At 39.3% G+C, this 18,297-nt stretch overlaps 1 protein-coding gene across 1 annotated transcript in view; it reads right to left on the reverse strand.

Annotated features, from left to right (window-relative positions):
* LOC124803005 (ATP-binding cassette subfamily G member 4-like) overlaps positions 1 to 18,297 on the reverse strand; it is a 410,627-nt gene that overhangs the window by 13,352 nt on the left and 378,978 nt on the right. The window contains exons 7-10 of the mRNA XM_047264112.1: positions 14,880 to 14,994; positions 14,272 to 14,376; positions 13,940 to 14,082; positions 8,402 to 8,570 (exon numbers count right to left, since the gene is read on the reverse strand). Of these exons, the coding sequence (XP_047120068.1) occupies positions 8,402 to 8,570; positions 13,940 to 14,082; positions 14,272 to 14,376; positions 14,880 to 14,994 (532 nt within the window). The remainder of the gene's footprint in view (positions 1 to 8,401; positions 8,571 to 13,939; positions 14,083 to 14,271; positions 14,377 to 14,879; positions 14,995 to 18,297) is intronic.

Below are 18,297 nucleotides of genomic sequence, written 5' to 3' on the forward strand. Positions count from 1 at the left end.
TATTGTCAAACAAAAGTGCTGGCCACCATTTAATTGTGCTATGCAGTGCTTTGTCATGTAGACATGTAGTATGTGACAGTGCTCCACTTGCTAGAGCACTGGAGTTTACACCCTTACAGCTTCCCATCCCCATTTCCTGTGTGTGTGTAGGTGGCTGCAAACTTTTTAGCTTGGAAAAAGAGTATCGTCCAAAGGTGTAGCAATGTTTCCAGTGTTGTTAATGTCATTATCAACTGTTCAATGCCCAATAAGTACGGTGACTTGGTTTCTTTACCCAATCTATTACTTGTATTCCACCTAGTGTATTCCATTTTCATATTATGAAGTGACATACTATCTAAAGAAAGGTGTAGCAATATACAATCATTTTGTGACAGGATTTGAAACACAACATAGTTCTCACAAAATCCTGTTCATTACATTTAGAGAGTCTGTATTCAGAGAAGACTGAGTTACCACTATGCTGATGTTACCACTGTTATTTCTTATGTGGGGATCATAAGAATAAGGTAGGAGACATTAGGGTAGATTCGGAGGCATACAACAGTCAGTTTTCTCTTGTTTAGTATGTGAATGGAATAGGACGGGTAATCGACAATACTGATTTGAAATATCCTCTACCATACACTGTACAGTTGTCTGCAGAGTATGTATTTAGATGAATGTGCAGATGTGGGAACTGTTTGCTGGAAGCTGAGCTATGCATAAGGCTGCCACTCACTAGGCCTTCAATCATATATTTTATTACAATGCAGCCTACATCAAATGGTAACATGAAACTGGAAACAGACAGGAGTGGTTGACGGTTGTGTTTAATAATGAGAGAAGATTCTGTATTCATATTAGTGATGGTCATTTCTCAGTGAAGTGGTATCTATACATACAGCTACTATGAAAATGTAACAAGCACAGATCTAGTTCTGGGTATCATGTTGCAGAATAGAATACAATACATACTTGGCTCTATTGAGGGAACACTGACTACTGCAACACATATCCAAAATGTTATTAGTCCATTCAGCCGGAACCAAAGTTTGAATTACTAGTGAAAGAAAATGTTGTGTGGCTAGAGCCTGCTTTAGGGTAGACCAGTTTCCTGGAGCAAGTCTTTTTAGTTGACACCACTTTGGGTACTTGCATGTCAATGAGGATGAACTGATGATGGAAACAACACAACACCTGGAAATCTCTGATCCAACTGTAAATCATACCTGGATGCCTCGCATTTCATTCTGCCACACTGCTCACACAACTATGGAGGTGGACTGAATTATATGTAACTTCTTTTGAACAGTTGAGACTGTCTTGCTATTCATTTTGGATGGTTGGCAATAGCTGTTACTGAAAAAAACTAACTTACAAATTCTAATGTTGTTTAATAGCTTTGGTCAATGTGATTTCTTACTGGTCCTCAAAGCAAAGGAAACCTCTGTAATGATCAGTTTGAGTCTCCAGCAGCAGCAGGTTCTACATACACTGCATATCTAAAGAACAGCCTGAAAGAAGCACGCTGTACAGCCCTCACCAACTAGTCTGAACTGCAACAGTACATGGAACATCAGGGAGAGTACTTGAAAAAGATAAGAATTAATATATCAAATGTAAAGTATGCAATGTGTTCCTCAAAATATTCTTCTTTCATTTCCTACAAATATAAAAGTAGAGAATTACCAGCCACATGAATAATGTGGATATCAAAGTGAACAGAAGAAAACCATTACAATAATGGTGGCAGAAATGGTACTTGCATGTAAGGGAACAGTTCCAACCCACCCACTTCAAAGAAGCTGATGTTGGGAGATAAGATCCAGATGTTTCCAGAATGTTTGGAAGGTAGGAGACGAGGTACTGGCAGAAGTAAGGCTGTGAGGATGGGGCATGAGTCATGCTTGGGTAGCTCAGATGGTAGAGAACGTGCCCGCGAAAGGCAAAGGTCCCGAGTTTGAGTCTTGGTCCAGCACACAGTTTTAATCTGCCAAGAAGTTTAGAGATCCTGATGGTACAGGTGTGAGGTAGTCACTCTTTGATAAAGTCCTACGAATTTCTCAGTCACATTCTATCTACATCTTCCTCCCCTACAGTCCTTTCTGATGACACTAACCTCACAGTGGAGGAAAGAGCAGAGAATTCCAGTGAGAAAGTCATCCAGTAATCCATATGGGTTCCTTGGTAGGTCACATCTGAGGTCCCGGATTTCTCAAACAGATGTTCCATTCCACACTTATCTGCAAACTTATCCACTATGCAGTAATCTGCCAAGTTCCTAATAATCAAAATACCCTGAAAATCAGTCAAGGAGATCCACCCTCTTTTAGACAGTAACACTGCAGACTGGATCAGCTGAACTAAATTCTTTGCGAGGACTGCCATTATCTCCAGTAATGCACTTAAATGAGAATATTTTCTGTAAAATCTTCCATATCACGTTTCACTACATCACAACCCTATGTCATATTACAGTGCAGCAATGTATTTAAATGAGAATATGTTAGAAAAGTCTTTGATATCTCAATGGCATTTCACTACATGACTACCCTATGTAATATTGCACAGCAACCTTTTGTCACTCTTGCTCCCAACTCGTTTGCACAATAGGAAACATACCTGCGTATATGACCCACAAGTAAGACCAGTCACATGCATCCAGCTTACATATCTTATTCCATTTCTATTTCTGCTATACTAAATCCATGAAAGATAGTACCAAGCTTGAAAGCAGTCATGTACATATCCATTTCATTGCTAGCACTGTACAGCTCTGTATATGGGCACGGTCATTAAACAGTTGTCTGTATGTACATATGATCACCACTAGACTGGCCTGGTCTGAGTTTTAAAACACAGTTAACTTCTGTGGCTAATTAACAGCTTCAAGTATATGGACAATGGTCCTTTCACCAATACAAGTGCCTCCAAATTGCACTGGTGGAAATAGTCACCCAACACAGAATTTGCACTTTCAGTATTTTTGGTTGGTTGTTTTGTCGGTTCGTTGATTGAGGGTAAGTGACTAAGCAGCAAGGTCATCAGTCCCTTGGTCAAGGGTTTGTTCATCCAGAGCAGTGATATCCATAATGAGCACAATCAGATGAGGAATGTACATAGGAGTGGCAAAATCATGGCACTGAAGGGAATACTGATGCCAAATGGTTTATGGAGAAGTAAAAGTACTTAGGTTAGATAGGTACATAGCAGATGAGTGGTCTCTCATGGCTCAGCCACAGTGAGAGAAACCCCACCTGCAGCCAACCCCTGACAAACCCATTAAGTGTGAAGATAGCTAGAGAGTAAAGAATGCCATTTAGTTGAGAGATCCAGACAGGTAAAAGGAGAAAGCCCAAAAAGATAATGGACATCAGCTGGATATCAATAATAAAATAAGATGAGATAAATATTTAAAGAGAGCAGGAGGGTGTCCCTACAGCTCTGCATATGAAAGGAGCAAGCCCTCCCACAGCTATCTAACCACTGATCCATCATAACCAAGTGTTAAAGAGGGGAAGAGCATCCACTAACCAACAGAGCGTTACTGCTAAAATGAAAAACAGAGTGCAGCACAAAAAGAGCTAAACCAAATCTAAAACCACTTGAACCATATGAAAGGAGACATGACAGAGGCAACAGGCAAAGGGGCAGGGTCAAGGGTCCCCCTCACAAAAGTATGTGGCAGAAGACAACACAACCACCCTGCCCCTACTATGAAAGTAGTTTAAAATGCTACACTACTGGCCATTAAAATTGCTACACCACAAAGATGATATGCTACAGATGTGAAATTTAACTGACAGGAAGAAGATGCTGTGATATGCAAATGATTAGCTTTTCAGAGCATTCACACAAGATTGGCGCTGGTGGCGACACCTACAATGTGCTGACATGAGGAAAGTTTCCAACCGATTTCTCATACACAAACAGCAGTTGACCAGCGTTGCCTGGTGAAATGTTGTTGTGATGCCTTGTGTAAAAAGGAGAAATGCGTACCATCACGTTTCCGACTTTGATAAAGGTCGGATTTCAGCCTATCGCGATTGCGGTTTATTGTATCGTGACATTGCTGCTCGCATTGGTCGAGATCCAATGACTGTTAGCAGAATATGGAATTGGTGGGTTCAGGAGGGTAATACAGAATGCCATGCTGGATCCCAATGGCCTCCTATCACTAGCAGTCTAGATGACAGGCATCTTATCTGCTTGGCTGTAATGGATCGTGCAGCCATGTTTCGTTCCCTGAGTCAACAGATGGGGACGTTTGCAAGACAACCATTTGCATGAATAGTTCGACGATGTTTGCAGCAGCATGGACTATCAGCTCAAAGACCATGGCTGTGGTTACCCTTGACGCTGCATCATAGACAGGAGAGCCTGCGATGGTGTACGCAATGACGAACGTGGGTTCACGAATGGCAAAACACCATTTTTTCAGATGAATCCAGTTTCTGTTTACAGCATCTTGATGGTTGCATATGTGTTTGGTGACATCGCGGTGAACGCACATTGGAAGAGAGTATTCGTCATCACCATACTAGCGTACCACCCGGCATGATGGTATGGGGTGCCACTGGTTAGACGTGTTGGTCACCTCTTGTTCGCATGGACAGCACTTTGAACAGTGGATGTTACATTTCAGATGTGTTACGACCCGTGGCTCTACCCTTCATTTGATCCCAGCGAAACCCTACATTTCAGCAGGATAATGCACGACCGCATGTTGCAGGTCCTGTACGGATCTTTCTGGATACAGAAAATGTTCGACTGCTGCCCTGGCCAGCACGTTCTCCAGATCTCTCATCAATTGAAAACGTCTGGTCAATGGTGGCCGAGCAACTGGCTTGTCACAATACCCCAGTCACTACTCTTGATGACCTTTGGTATCATGTTGAAGCTGCATAGGCAGCACGCCATCCAAGCTCTGTTTGACTCAATGCCCAGGTGTATCAAGGCCGTTATTACGACCAGAGGTGGTTGTTCTGGGTACTGATTTCTCAGGATCTATGCACCCAAATTGTGTGAAAATGTAATCACATGTCAGTTCTAGTATAATATATTTGTCCAATGAATACCCTTTTATCATCTGCATTTCTTCTTGGTGTAGGAATTTTAATGGCCAGTAGTGTATATCTGAAAATAAAAACCATGGTCACAGAGAAAATAAAGGACCAGTCCAACTGTCCACGAGTCATCTGCTCAAATGAGGGACAAAGAATTCAGAAGACCATGCCCGGCACTGACAGCCAGATAGGACTTTCCATCTGGATACAAGCAACTGTTTGCAAGGGTTCACATCCACAGTGTAGAGGTGGCTTGTTATATAAAATAAAAAACTGTGGTTCTGTCTGGCATGATTGATGCAGAGGCAACATATGACAGGGGATTCCTTCTGGGAGGAGCAGGAGGAGGGGGGCAATGTGGCAGTAGACTCCTTTATAGGGTGGAGGTTATTAGAAGGGGCAGCAGCCCACCAGATGTTCCATCTCTGAGTGAGCAGAGGTCTCATTTGCACCTGCAAGTCTGCACTTGGCATTGTCAAAACAAACGGGAGATGAGTTATCTCTTCACTAGCCAAAAGGTTAACCAGTTCGTTTCCTGTGATATCCACATGGCTCTGAACCCAGAAAAAGGCAGCCCTGCAGTCAAAATGACTGAGTTGAGTTAGAAGTTTATGAATAGCAGAGAATACAGAGGGACAAGAACATCGGTCAATGGCCAGAAAACTGCTCATTGTGGTCAGTAGAGGACCATTTAATAAAACAAAGTTCTGTTATGACTATCAGCTTCACTGTAAAAACAATATATGCTTCTGGCAACAAATTGGGTTCCTCACCAGCAGGAGATGTAGAAGCATATTCCATAACTTGAAGTGATGCCAGATAATGGATAAATTGTTTTTTCCCAATTGTCTCACATGTTCCTCTCCCCATGGCATAGCCAGGGTATGGAAAGCATTAGGATTACAACCACTTGCATTGAAATTTATAGATGTGGTGAGATGGCTGAATTAGAGCAGCCATTGTTTTGGTTTTCATGTCATACATTTCATGTATGAAACATACACCCTGATGCCACCCATTCTGACCAAGGGCTTTTCCCACAGATGCCACCCAGCTGCATCAGTAGGTTCTGTTTAGCTTGGAGCCCCATGTTTACCTCACACACACTCAAGAAAATGTCATAAGCTCTCTAGGGATAATACTCTTCATCTCAGTATCTTCTAACTCCATCTACCTCTCTACCTGTTTCCACTCAATTTTTTGACCCTACTTATACTTCTTTCTGATCCTCACTTGTTATGTTCATAGGATTATGTATCCCCCTCATACTGTTTCCTCATTGTCCAACCCTCCCACAGTCCTACCCTTACCCCTCTCTCCACTCACTCCACTTCCTCCTCATACACATTTCTTTCTCTATCCCTGACTTCTTTTCCTGTCTGTTTCCTCCATCTTATGACATTCTTAATCCTTTGCTCCTCTACATTTCACCCATTCCTCCTGTTTCAGACAACCACTTCTCCAGTCAGGCTAAGCCATGCATTCTATTTACCTACTATTCAGTATATCTTCATATTTAGTTGTTATATAAACTCAAACCAGTGTGCACACAGAAGAACAACACACATTCAGATATCAAATTTGCATTTTCAGATCTGTGGAGTCCTTTAAATCGTAGAGTAGTATGTAATTTTCAAAATATTGAGAGAAACAGACAGGTAATTAATCTATAGCACTGTTTGAGTTTTCTGGTCATAATATAAAACTTTGAAACTTTACTGAATGTTGTTTCTCAGTCCCTGTGTTATAAAATAATGCTTACATTACTTTATGGGCACTAGTAGTAATGTGAGAGCTCCAAAGATAACAGACTTATGTAAAATAGTTGTTGGTGGAGCACAAAAGACTATTTTAAAATATGAAAACTCGCTTGTACAATATTCCAGCATTATTTACATGTTTCTCTGTCATCTGTCCAAAAAGAAAGAGATACCTAACTCCTCTAACCTTTGTATGTGGAAATTGTGTGTCTAATGTATTTAACCCAGAAATTTTTTGATAACTGTTTGTCTCCATTTCATACAACACTTTCTACTTTTCTCCAACCAAAAACTTAATCTATTTTTGTATTGATTTTCTTGTAATGTTTCTTTGCTACATTACCAATTTCCAAATCAACTGCTATGGGTGTTATTCAGTACATTCTTTGCTTCTTATCTGGTTTATATACTGATGAATAGTCAGACTCTTTGTGGTTGTATCAAACAAAATCATTCTCAGTTTATTATTACTTTAAATTTACACAAAGTATGATATTTTGTTTGTGCACACTAATACATAATAGTTATTGCAAGAATCATCACTCTCAACCAGGTGTCAAATGGTGAGCTCTACCAATTTCGCCACAGCTATGAAAAATGTCCTTTAAATTACAAAGGGATTAATAAAAAAAATAGGTGCCTTCAAGCTTTGTTTTCTGACCTGATGCTTACACTTTGTGTCTCCTGTAAATTGTGTAATTCACTGTAAATACTTGCAATTTTGTAATTCCTGTCCATATTTCACTGTCACAGGTTATCACAGTTACTATAGTTATGCTTCAATAAATCTGTCAACAGCAATTCCATTGTGATTTTCTTGGTCATTCTTAATATATTTACATAATTGACTTCACAGATCTACTATCATTTTCAGTTTATAATTAGTTTTCTTTTAAAGTAATTATAGTACAAGGGCTGTCCAGAATGTAAGTTAAGATTGATCATGAAATGAAAATCACAGTGAAAATCAGAAATGTTTCATTTTTAACAGTTAGCTACACCTTTCAGCTACTTCTCTACGTAGTCGCCGTTCTGACTCAGACATTCGTCGTAGCGTTGTACCAACTTTCCAATACCCTCATCATAGAAGGCAGCCGCCAATGCTTTCTGCCAATTCTCTACACTGGCCTAAAGCTCACTGTCTGTGCCAAAATGTTGTCTTCATAGCCAGCGGTTCGTTTGAGCAGAGATGAAACTCAGTGGGAGACAATTACGGGCTGTATTGTGGGTAACCAAACATTTCCAATTGAAATGATGTAGGAACATCTTCACTGCCTCTGCAGAATGAGGCTGAGAATTGTTTTGAAGAAGAAACCGCATGACAGTTACGTAATGTTGGTTGCATAGCTTCAGGGGAAAATTCTCATCAGGCCCTCGTATTTGGCGGGAGACACTATTTTCTATAACATCTTTACGCACTCACTAAGAGCTCAGGAATAAAAAGAGCGACATAATTCTACCTAGAGTCATACTAGAGACACTGCCCAACACATCTTTGCAAAGCTTTATCGGATTTTCATAGTCGTTTCCATTTCGCGACCGATCGTAACTTACTTTCTGGACAGCCCTCGTATTTTGTTCATGCTTACTAACACATCATAGTTGGTGCAAGAATCTGGCCATAGCTTGCAGTAACTAGTGTGGTGGCCATAAAATTGAAATGTGCCAAGGGTTTCTCTCCATTGTTACCAATCTGAAAGAATGCAAGACCTGTTGCCAGTCCTCCTGAAACGTATGCAGCCAAGAGAAATAGCAGCGTAACCTGTTGACATAATTTAAAATAGTGCCTGAGTGCACATTGACCAAAAATGTGACATTAATAATTGATTACACACACACACACACACACACACACACACACACACACACACACACACACACACACACACACGGTGGGGTGGATAGAGGGTGAGGGAGGCAGGATGATATGTTGCATGTAGGTAACTAATTGGCTAGGAATGGGGAAGAGAGGGATGGCAGGTGCACAGGATAGGCAAATAAGCATGTGTTATGAAGCCAGGGAAAGTAGTGCATGTTTAAGGTCACATGGAGACATGAATTTGGAGAGGCTGATAGGACAGGGGAAGGGGAAACAGTTCAGTGGTTGGTTGGGGGATGTGGGGATAGTGAGTTAATGCAGACTGAGGCCAGGAGAGTTACAGAAGTGAAGGATGTGTTATAAGGATAAGGATGATGAAGAATCTAGATGATGTGGGATGTGAAGCAGGCATTAAAATTGAGCATATTGAGCACAGCTACATGTTGTGCCATTGGGTTATCAATTTTATTCTTGGCCACAGTTTGGCACTGACTATTCATTCTGGTGAAGAGTGTGTTGGTTGTAATACCAGTGCAAAAATCTCTACAGGGATTGCAGCAGAATTGGTATATGATACATCTGCTTTCACAGGTGGCCTGCCTCTGTTGGGATAGGATAAATTTGTGAGCTTGTGACAGGATATGAGTAGGAAGAGCTGGGTGGGTGGATTGGGCAGGGCTAGCACCTGGATCTTCCACAGAAATTTGATTCCTGTGGCAAGAGTTGGATTTAGGAGTGGCATAGGGATGGACTAGGACATTGTGTGGCTTGTGGGTGGCAGATGTCCACTCCAAGAGATGTGGGAAGGATTCTGGATACGATGTCCCTCATTTCAAGACGATACATAATCAAAGCCCTGGTGAAGAATAAGGTTCAATTCTTCCAGTCCAGGGTGACAGTGGGTGATGATGAGGGTGCACCTTTGCATCCAATTCTTAGGGGTAATGGGAGGAGTAGGGGACCATGAGGATATGGGAGTGAAATGAGTGGGTGGATTAGGTTTGAGGCATAGAGTCTGTCTGTGAATGATCTCATGATATCTTCAGTATATTGAGCAAGGGAGTCTCATTACTGCAGATAAACAATCCACAGGTGGCCAGGCTGTATAGGAGGCATGTTTTTGTGTGGAAGGGGTGACAGCTATTGAAATGCAGGTACTGTTGGCTGTTAGAGGGTATGATATGGACAGAGGTGAAGGTCAACATCCAGGAAGGTAGCATGTTGGGTTGAAAGAGAATTAGAAAAGAGATTTAGGATTTTGGGAAGCTAGGAAGTTTTTCTCTAGATGGCCCATAAAAATGTGCCCTGTGGGTGCCAATGGCCATCATGCAGATTTGTTTACATACCTTCCTCTCAAATGAGAAGTAGTTGTGTGTCAGGATTAGTAGGTGAGGTGGAGGAGGAACAAAGCTGTGGATATGGAGTCTGAAGGATGTTATGGGAGGCAATGTTCGATAGTGGCAAGTCCATCAGTATGCGGAATGTTGGGTGCACAGGGAGTTAGCATCAACAGTGACAAGTAGGGATCAGGAGTTAAAGAAGTGGTGCAAGTAGATAGCCTGTGAAGAAAGTGATTAGTATCTTTGATGTGAGAGGCTAGGTTTTTGGCAGATCAGTGGAGGTGTTGGTCAAGAGGAGTTGAATTTCTTTCAGTAGAAACTGAGTGACTAGTTAAAATGGGTTGCCCAGGATTGTTGGGTTTACGGATCTTGAGGAGTTTTAAAAGGTGTGTGTGTGGGGTGTCGTTGGGGAAAGAAGGGATATGGACTTAATAGGGTGGTTCTGGGGTGGGCCTAAGGATTTTAGTGGGGACTGAATGTTATGTCGGTCTGGTCGATGGGAACAGTGTGGTAGAGTTTGTTGGTCAAGGACTCAGATATTTGCCACAAGCCTTCTATCAGGTAGTCACAGGGATCCATCATGACAGTGGTGTATCCTTTGTCTACCTGGAAAATGATTAGGTTGGGATCTGTTTTAAGGTTGTGTACGGCTATCCTTCCTTCTGCTGAAAGGGTTACCCTCTTAGGAAGGGACCTGGGGAAGGATGGCAAAGGAAAGTTAGAGGTAAGGAATTTCTGGAAGGTGAGCAGGTGTAGCTGGGTGGGAGTGGGGTAGGAAAAAAATTAAAAGAGAAACTAGTAAACAGTTACACAGTCAGTACCTGAACTTTCTTTTATACATTCTGTTAAATATGTAATTGGGACTATTCTGTTTTTCAAATGTGGGAACAGTTTCACATAGAAATTTACTGCTAATTACTCAGTTTCCATCTTATTGAATACGACATTTTATTAAACAAAAATTCTCAAAATGTTTTAAAGCAAATAAGTCATATCATATAATTTTCTACAAGTTAAAAATTATTAAAATCAAGTGCCACACAGCCAATTTCAAAATACCATTATGTTTTTTTAAGTAAATAGATTATTCAGTCAAAAAGCTTATTCATTCAAGAATTATTGATTTTGAAATTTGTCAGATTCTAGGAGCTTTGGAACTACAAACAGTATCATTTAAAATCCTTAATGTCACTCTTAGATTGCCCTAATTATTTCTATACTTAATGTCTTAATCAAATAATTACTGTAATACAAAAATATTTTTGTTTATGAATGTACTAGTTTAAGAAGAGGAATTATAAATACACAAAAAGCTTGTCAATTGTGCCTCAATTTTTGTTATGATTACCATGGATTCAGATGTCATGTTAAGTCTGATTATTCAGTTATTCTTTTTCTTTTGTCACAGTCCAGTGTCAAGCATTGTAATGGAAAGAAATTTGTAAACTTTTGTGAATGGATCAAGCAAAAAAATGAGAATAGAGGAACAAAATTAAGGTTCTATTCATGTAGCTAGAAAACATGGGACCTACTGGATAACTACAGGGTGGCGCACGAAATGTGTTACCAATTTTTTCTTTCACAATTTACAAGACACATTAGATATCCTGCTGGGATCTCTACAGCAGTACCAGCAGAGTTTGGAAAAACAAATGAGTTACGAAATGTTGTGTAATTCACGATACTGCCGCTAGGAGATTAGTAAGCAGCAGTGGCTGCCAATGGAAGACTGATGACACAGCAACGATGAGCAGTTGTGTTACTTTTTCATGAAACGAAAACCCTTGTTGTGACTCAGAGGCGTTTTTTGACAACAATTTAACACACGATGGGTACCTTGCAAGAAGACCATCCACAGGTTGTACGATAAATTTGTACAGGAAGGAACAGTATTGGAAGTGAAGAGACCTTGGCCTAAGCCTGTTTGTTCGCCGGAGAATATTGAAGCGGTAAGAGTTGCTGTACAGAGAAGTCCCGGGAAATCTTGTAGAAAGGCAGCAGTGCAACTGGGAATATCCAAACACTCCGTTTAACGCATTCTTAAAAGTGACCTCCATATGTACCCATAAAAGATGACCTGTGTACAGAAGCTCCCTGAAGAACACAAGCAGCAGAGACTACTGTTTGCTCAGGGGTGGAGGATAGGGAAGAAACTCTCAACAATGTTTGGTTTTCAGACAAGGCGCATTTTCATTTAGACGGTGTAGTTAACAAACAAAATGTATGCTTTTGGGCCACTGAAAACCAACAAGTGCTTCATGAATCACAACATTATGCTCTGAGGATTACAGTGTGGGCAGCAATTTCCAGTCACGGACTTATTGGACCCTTTTTCTTTGAAGAAACTGAACAGCGAGCGTTATTTGAGCATGCTTCACAGTAGCTTCATTCCACAGCTTCTTGCTACTGCCTTGCCCTTCAACACGCAGTGGTTCATGCAAGATGGAGCAAGGCCACATACTGCAAACACTGTGATGGAGTTTTTACACGAGCATTTCGACATGCGGATCATTTCACTCAGGTTTCCAGGTCGCTTCAATGACAGACAAAATTGGCCCCTCAATAGTCCAGACCTCAATCCATGTGACTTTTTCCTTTGGGGGTACCTAAAGCAAAAAATTTTCCCCGAAACGTCCACGTGATTTAATGGAGCTCAGAAGACTTATTCTTCAAACTTGCAGTGAAATTACGGAAGACATGTGTCGTAAGGTAATCACTAACTTAAGTGTTCGTTTGAAGGAAGCTAGGAAACAAAATGGTGGACATATTGAGCATGCGCTGAGATATAACAAATCTCCATGGATGGCTCTTCATTGTAGTATATGTTCCTTTCAGATTATATTGACAATAAAGTTTATATTAAAAAACAAAATGGTAACACATTTCGTGCCCCATGTCGTACACTAATTTTTTACAGCTGACTTTGACCAAAGATGAGTATACATGTTAATTCTTTTGTAACCTCTCTCTACTTGTTGGAATTAATAAGTACCACAATTGTATCGTGCTTTCTAAAGGTGGACTTTCACTGACTGATATTTATGCAACTTGTGAAATGAACTTTGCAATTTATGGAAGTCATTCTAGATCTTCAGGAATTTGTCACATGCTTGAGATGCTTTAATAGTACTGGTAATTAAGGGAGGGCAGTTTGACACAAGCCGTTGTATTGTATTGAACTGGGGACCTAGAGGCAATGGAGAGGCTTCATTCCTGCCATAGCCCACTGTGGTACACAACCCAACAGCAGTCCATTCACCCCACCACTGCCCCACACCGAACCAAGGGTTATTGTGCAGTTCGGTCCCCAGGAACATCTCACACCAGATGAGTGTAACCCCACTGTTTGCATGGTAGAGTAATTAAGGTGTACGCGTACATGGAGAAAGTGTTTGTGCAGCTATCACTGACACAGTGTAACTGCAGCAGAAGAAGGGGAACCAGCCCACATTTACTGAGGCAGATGGAAAACTGCCTTAAAAGCCATCCACAGACTGGCTGGCACACTGGACATCGACACTAATCTGCTGGGTGGATTCATGCCGGGGACCAACATGCCTTCCCATCCGGAAAGCAGTGTATTTATACCGCACGGCTAACCAGGTGGGCCGACACAAGCCATACTACAATGTCAGAAAATACTGATGATAATTGTGGTTTCAGTTATGCACAGGATAAGGAAAAACTCTCTAGAGACAAACTGTGATACACACAGCCATTTGTGAACATTTGTTTTTCAGAATCAATATTCCCTTCTTGTAAAACAGACCAATGTGGCCAAGATAAAGACCTCAGAAGTGCTGAAAGGTAAGAGTCAAGTGTGTAATTTTGTAGTCTGAATTGAGAAATACAACTCAGGAAATCTTAATGTAATTTAATGAAGAAAAACAAATAAGCTAACAAAGTTGTTAAAATGAAAAAGTCAAACATAATTTACAGGTGTTTGTTTTAGCATATTTAAATTTATTATACCTTACTTCTCATAATCTGAATTGTTGTTCTCTGCCACAATACTGAAAACTGCACAAAAAATGGAGTGCATTTTGTACTTAGTTTTTTTTCTGTCCAGTCTTCTTGGCTTTCAGTAAGGCTCAGCTCTTGAGAGGAGAAAGAACCTGTAAAACAGAAAAACAAGTCAGCATTTGTGGTTCAAAGAATTTGCCTAATGACTGTTAAACTGTACTTCTAAAATCTCACCACAAGATGTCTGTAGCTGTTATCTCAGTTTTATGAAATATGGCTAATTAACATATTTTAAATAAGGCACAACATTGAACAAATTGTTGATTGAAGTTACCACTTACATGATGATTTTGCTTCTGGGTCAGTAATCAAACATTTTCCATTTTTCACTCTGTTGACCAGTTGATCAATGGTCTCTTTGGAGCTGTCATGCAGAATTTCAATAACTGCAAACAACAAAAGCTGAGTTATAATACTTCAATAAATTAGGGCTGTTTCTGAAGATTCTGAATCACAGAGTGAAATTTTCACTCTGCAGCAGAGTGTCACTGATACTAAATTCCTGGCACATTAAAACTGTGTGCCCGACTGGGACTCAAATTTTGGACCTTTGCCTTCTGAGGGCAAGTGCACTTCCCTGCAAAAGTGCAAAGTCCTGAGTTCTAGTCTCAGTCCAGAACACAGTTTTGATTCTGATGTCAGTAGAAAAGAAGAATCATATAAATCTTTTCAAACTAGAATTCTGAATATTTGATTAACGCACTTCATGAAATAACTATGCCTCTTGCATTCTGTTTACAATAATGTGAAGAAAAATAACATGTCAAAAACTGCATTACTAAGTCAATCTCACACACATTTGAAAATAATGTAATAATTACATAAAGTTATAAATTGATAGTGGTCTACCCAAAGTTGAATCTGTTAAGTTTTGTTCCAACAATCTTACCATAATCTGCAGGATTATAATGCACTGGACACTCAAAGCCAACAGCATCAAGGAATGGAAGCAGTCTGTTTGTTGCCCCTTGGTATGCACATCGCCCAGTAGTCATAACATACAACTGTCAGTAAAAGAAAATGCATTAAGAGATTACAAACAGAAGTTAAATAATTTTAAATTACATTTAGGAAACTGATGTAAGCCAGAAATAAGCTCTCATGTAATTTTTGAGCTAAGTTAACTGAACAGTCAATTTCTTTACATTTAGCAAACACAAAGTTAGAGAAATGCGATAGCACAAGTACAACAAATTCATCCAACTGATTAAAATAACACAGGATTCTCCAAAGTTAAGTGAGATGTTCATTATCCAATCTTAAAATTAATTCTACAAAATTCAGGGAAATTCAAAATAAACACTGTTTACCATATTGGTAAAAGTTATCTAAATTTATGTATTATGGAGTTCCAGCTGCCTGTTAGTTTTGTCTTCTCAAAGCAAAGAATAGAGAAAAATGTACTAAGTTTTCAGTTTAAAGCTTAATTTTATTTTATGTTCAGTCACATTATTTCTGATAACAAATTTATAGAATATATTTTTCTAGAATATATTTTTCTAGTGATAGATTGATTAGAAAGGAATATGGAGACAGAGTAAACTGCTGAAGATTCATTGAACACACCAGTTGGAGCTGAAAAGTTTGGAAATGAATCACAAAAAGTAAACAGGCTGTTGCTAATTGAAAATTCCGTGTGTAAAAACAGTGAAACTTTAGTGCTTAAAAACAGTCAACCAGAAGTGCATAAAAACTTTAGTGAGTACACTGCTGAAGATTCTTTGTACATGCCAGTCAGAGCCAAAAAGTTTAGAAATGAATCGCGTAAAGTAAACAGACCATTGCTAACTGATCCCCCGAGTGGGAAAATTGGAAAACATGAGAAGATCTGTGTATTAGGAGATAGTCATGTTTGGGGAAACTCCTCAGTGTTAGCAGAAAAATACAACTTCATGGCACCTGGATTCTTGAAGCCTGGGGCCCCATTGCAAGAACTAACAAACCTAACAAAATTTAATGAAGTAACTAGCTTGACTACGGATGATTTTGTTGTTTTGTTCAGAGGAGTTTTGGAAGTTTATAGAAATGTATCATACAAGACTATCGACGAACTAAGAAATTGTCTAAATAATTCAACTCGTACAAATGTTCTCTTTGTGAATGTCCCACAGCGTCATGACTTACAGAGTTGGTAATTGGTAAACCATGAAATTAGTGTCACTAACAAGAGTTTTGCAGAAATATGTACTCATTTCCAGAATGTTGATGTTATAGACACAAACATTTTAGAGTGAAGCTTCTATACAGCTCACTACCTTCATTTAAATGCATCAGGAAAAGAGGTTCTTGCTTATAAAATATTTACTAGTGTCTCACCTGACAACAAAGAAACCAGGATAAGTAGCAATCTAAGACAAATTACAAACCGTTTTTGGTGAGCAGCAAACAGTAAAGCCTCCAATCAGTTGCAAATTATGAAGTGGTTTAAATCCAGTAGGCCAGGAACAAGCATAAAACAGCCTCAAATTACGAAATGGTTCAAGCCAAAAAGGACAGTGGCGAATGAAGCACAAACTTTGCAAGCTCCAAAAATAACTTCAGCACTTGATCATCACCAAGAAGCAGAAGCCATATTCAGCAAACACACCAAGAATTTTTTTAGGCATAACGTCACCTGCAGGAGTACCACCACCACCACCACTACCACCACCACCGACAACACCAACAAAAAACAACAACAAGAACAATAACAACAACAACAACAACAACAACAACAACAACAGAAGAAACAGCAATAACAACTAAACCTAAAACAACAGCAGAGGAACTGTCAGTAGCTGAGAGAAAACCAACATCAGTTACAGCAGCAGCCCCACCTCCAGCGGAAACAGTAAAAAAAAAAGTCACTGTATGAGAAAGCATGTCACCAACAGCAGAGGCCACTGAACTTCCAACAACAGTAGCAACTGATCAACACTGCCTTAGGAGCCAAAGGCTAGGTACAGCTGCTTCACTTAGTGATGATTTTTTATGGCACCAAACAAAGAAAAGGAAGAGATTGTGACAAAACAGCCTGAAAAATTGCAGTAAGGATCAAAAATCGGCAACAAAGCAGCACTTCACCAGGTATTGACAAAATAACAAATACTTGCAAAACTTTCAAGATAATAAGTCAAAACATAAAGAGTCTCAAGAATAAAGTGTTAGAATTAGAAGTCACCCTAAACTACTTTGTCAATATCTCTTATAATTGTTTATCAGAACATTGGTGCAGGGTCAGTGAATTAAGTCTTATAAATATAAGCAATTTTGAATTAGCATCTCATTATTGCTGCATTGTTTGTAAAAATGGTGGAGTATGCATATATACTAGGGTTGGGCTGCAGCCTGAAGTTAGATGTGAAACATACCATCCAAATATCGAGGAACATTTTGAATCATGTGCCATAGAGCTAAAATCTGAGAAGTGTAAAAATCTAATTGTCATATCAATATACAGGTCACCACTAGGTGACAAAAACATGTTTTTTAAAAATTTGGAAGCAGTTCTAAGCATTTTGTATAAAAATGAAGTGAACTTATTACTATGTGGGGATTTTAACATCAACCTGTTAATTGAAAATGAAAAAAAGGCAGCTTTTGAGTCACTAAACACCTTTCAAATGAAACTACTCTTCACAGACCCCACTAGAATAACAGTCATCTTCATCCCTATTAGATAATATCTTCACAAATATCGAAAATGATGTTACTGAGGCACAAAATGTAAACTTAGGTCTTTCACACCACAACACACTACTAACAAGCATAAATTTTTCTGTACCTGAGTTGGTTAAGTACAATTGGGAATATAAAAGGCACTTCTACCCAGAAAAGGTTAATATTTTTATCCGATCGTTAGCAAAAAAAAAAAAAAAAAACCTGGGAATATGTGTACTCGAAATCATCAACTGATGAATCATTCAATGCATTTTGTAATAGTTTCATGTTCATATTTGAGATGTGTTTTCAAAAAAATTGACAAGAATTAATGTCATGCCAAGAAACAGCAGCCAGTGGATAACACATGCTATCAGAGTATCCAGTCAAAAGCTACAACTTCTCAATCAACTGAGAAAAGACAAACAAGATGATCACTTTGCAGAATATGTTAAGACATATAAGAAAATTTATAAGAAAGTAATTAAAACAGCCAAGACAATACACAATGACAAAGTAATCAAAGGGACAGCAAACAAGTCGAAAGCAATATGGAATATAGTAAAAAAGGAAACAAACAAACGTGTTAAAAAGCAGGATGACATTGTTTTAAAAGATGATAGTGGCATGTTACTGAGAAATGGTACTCTAGCAAATTACAAAAATGA

This window comes from Schistocerca piceifrons, chromosome 6, assembly GCF_021461385.2.
Source record: "Schistocerca piceifrons isolate TAMUIC-IGC-003096 chromosome 6, iqSchPice1.1, whole genome shotgun sequence".
Classification (NCBI taxonomy): Eukaryota; Metazoa; Arthropoda; class Insecta; order Orthoptera; family Acrididae; genus Schistocerca; species Schistocerca piceifrons.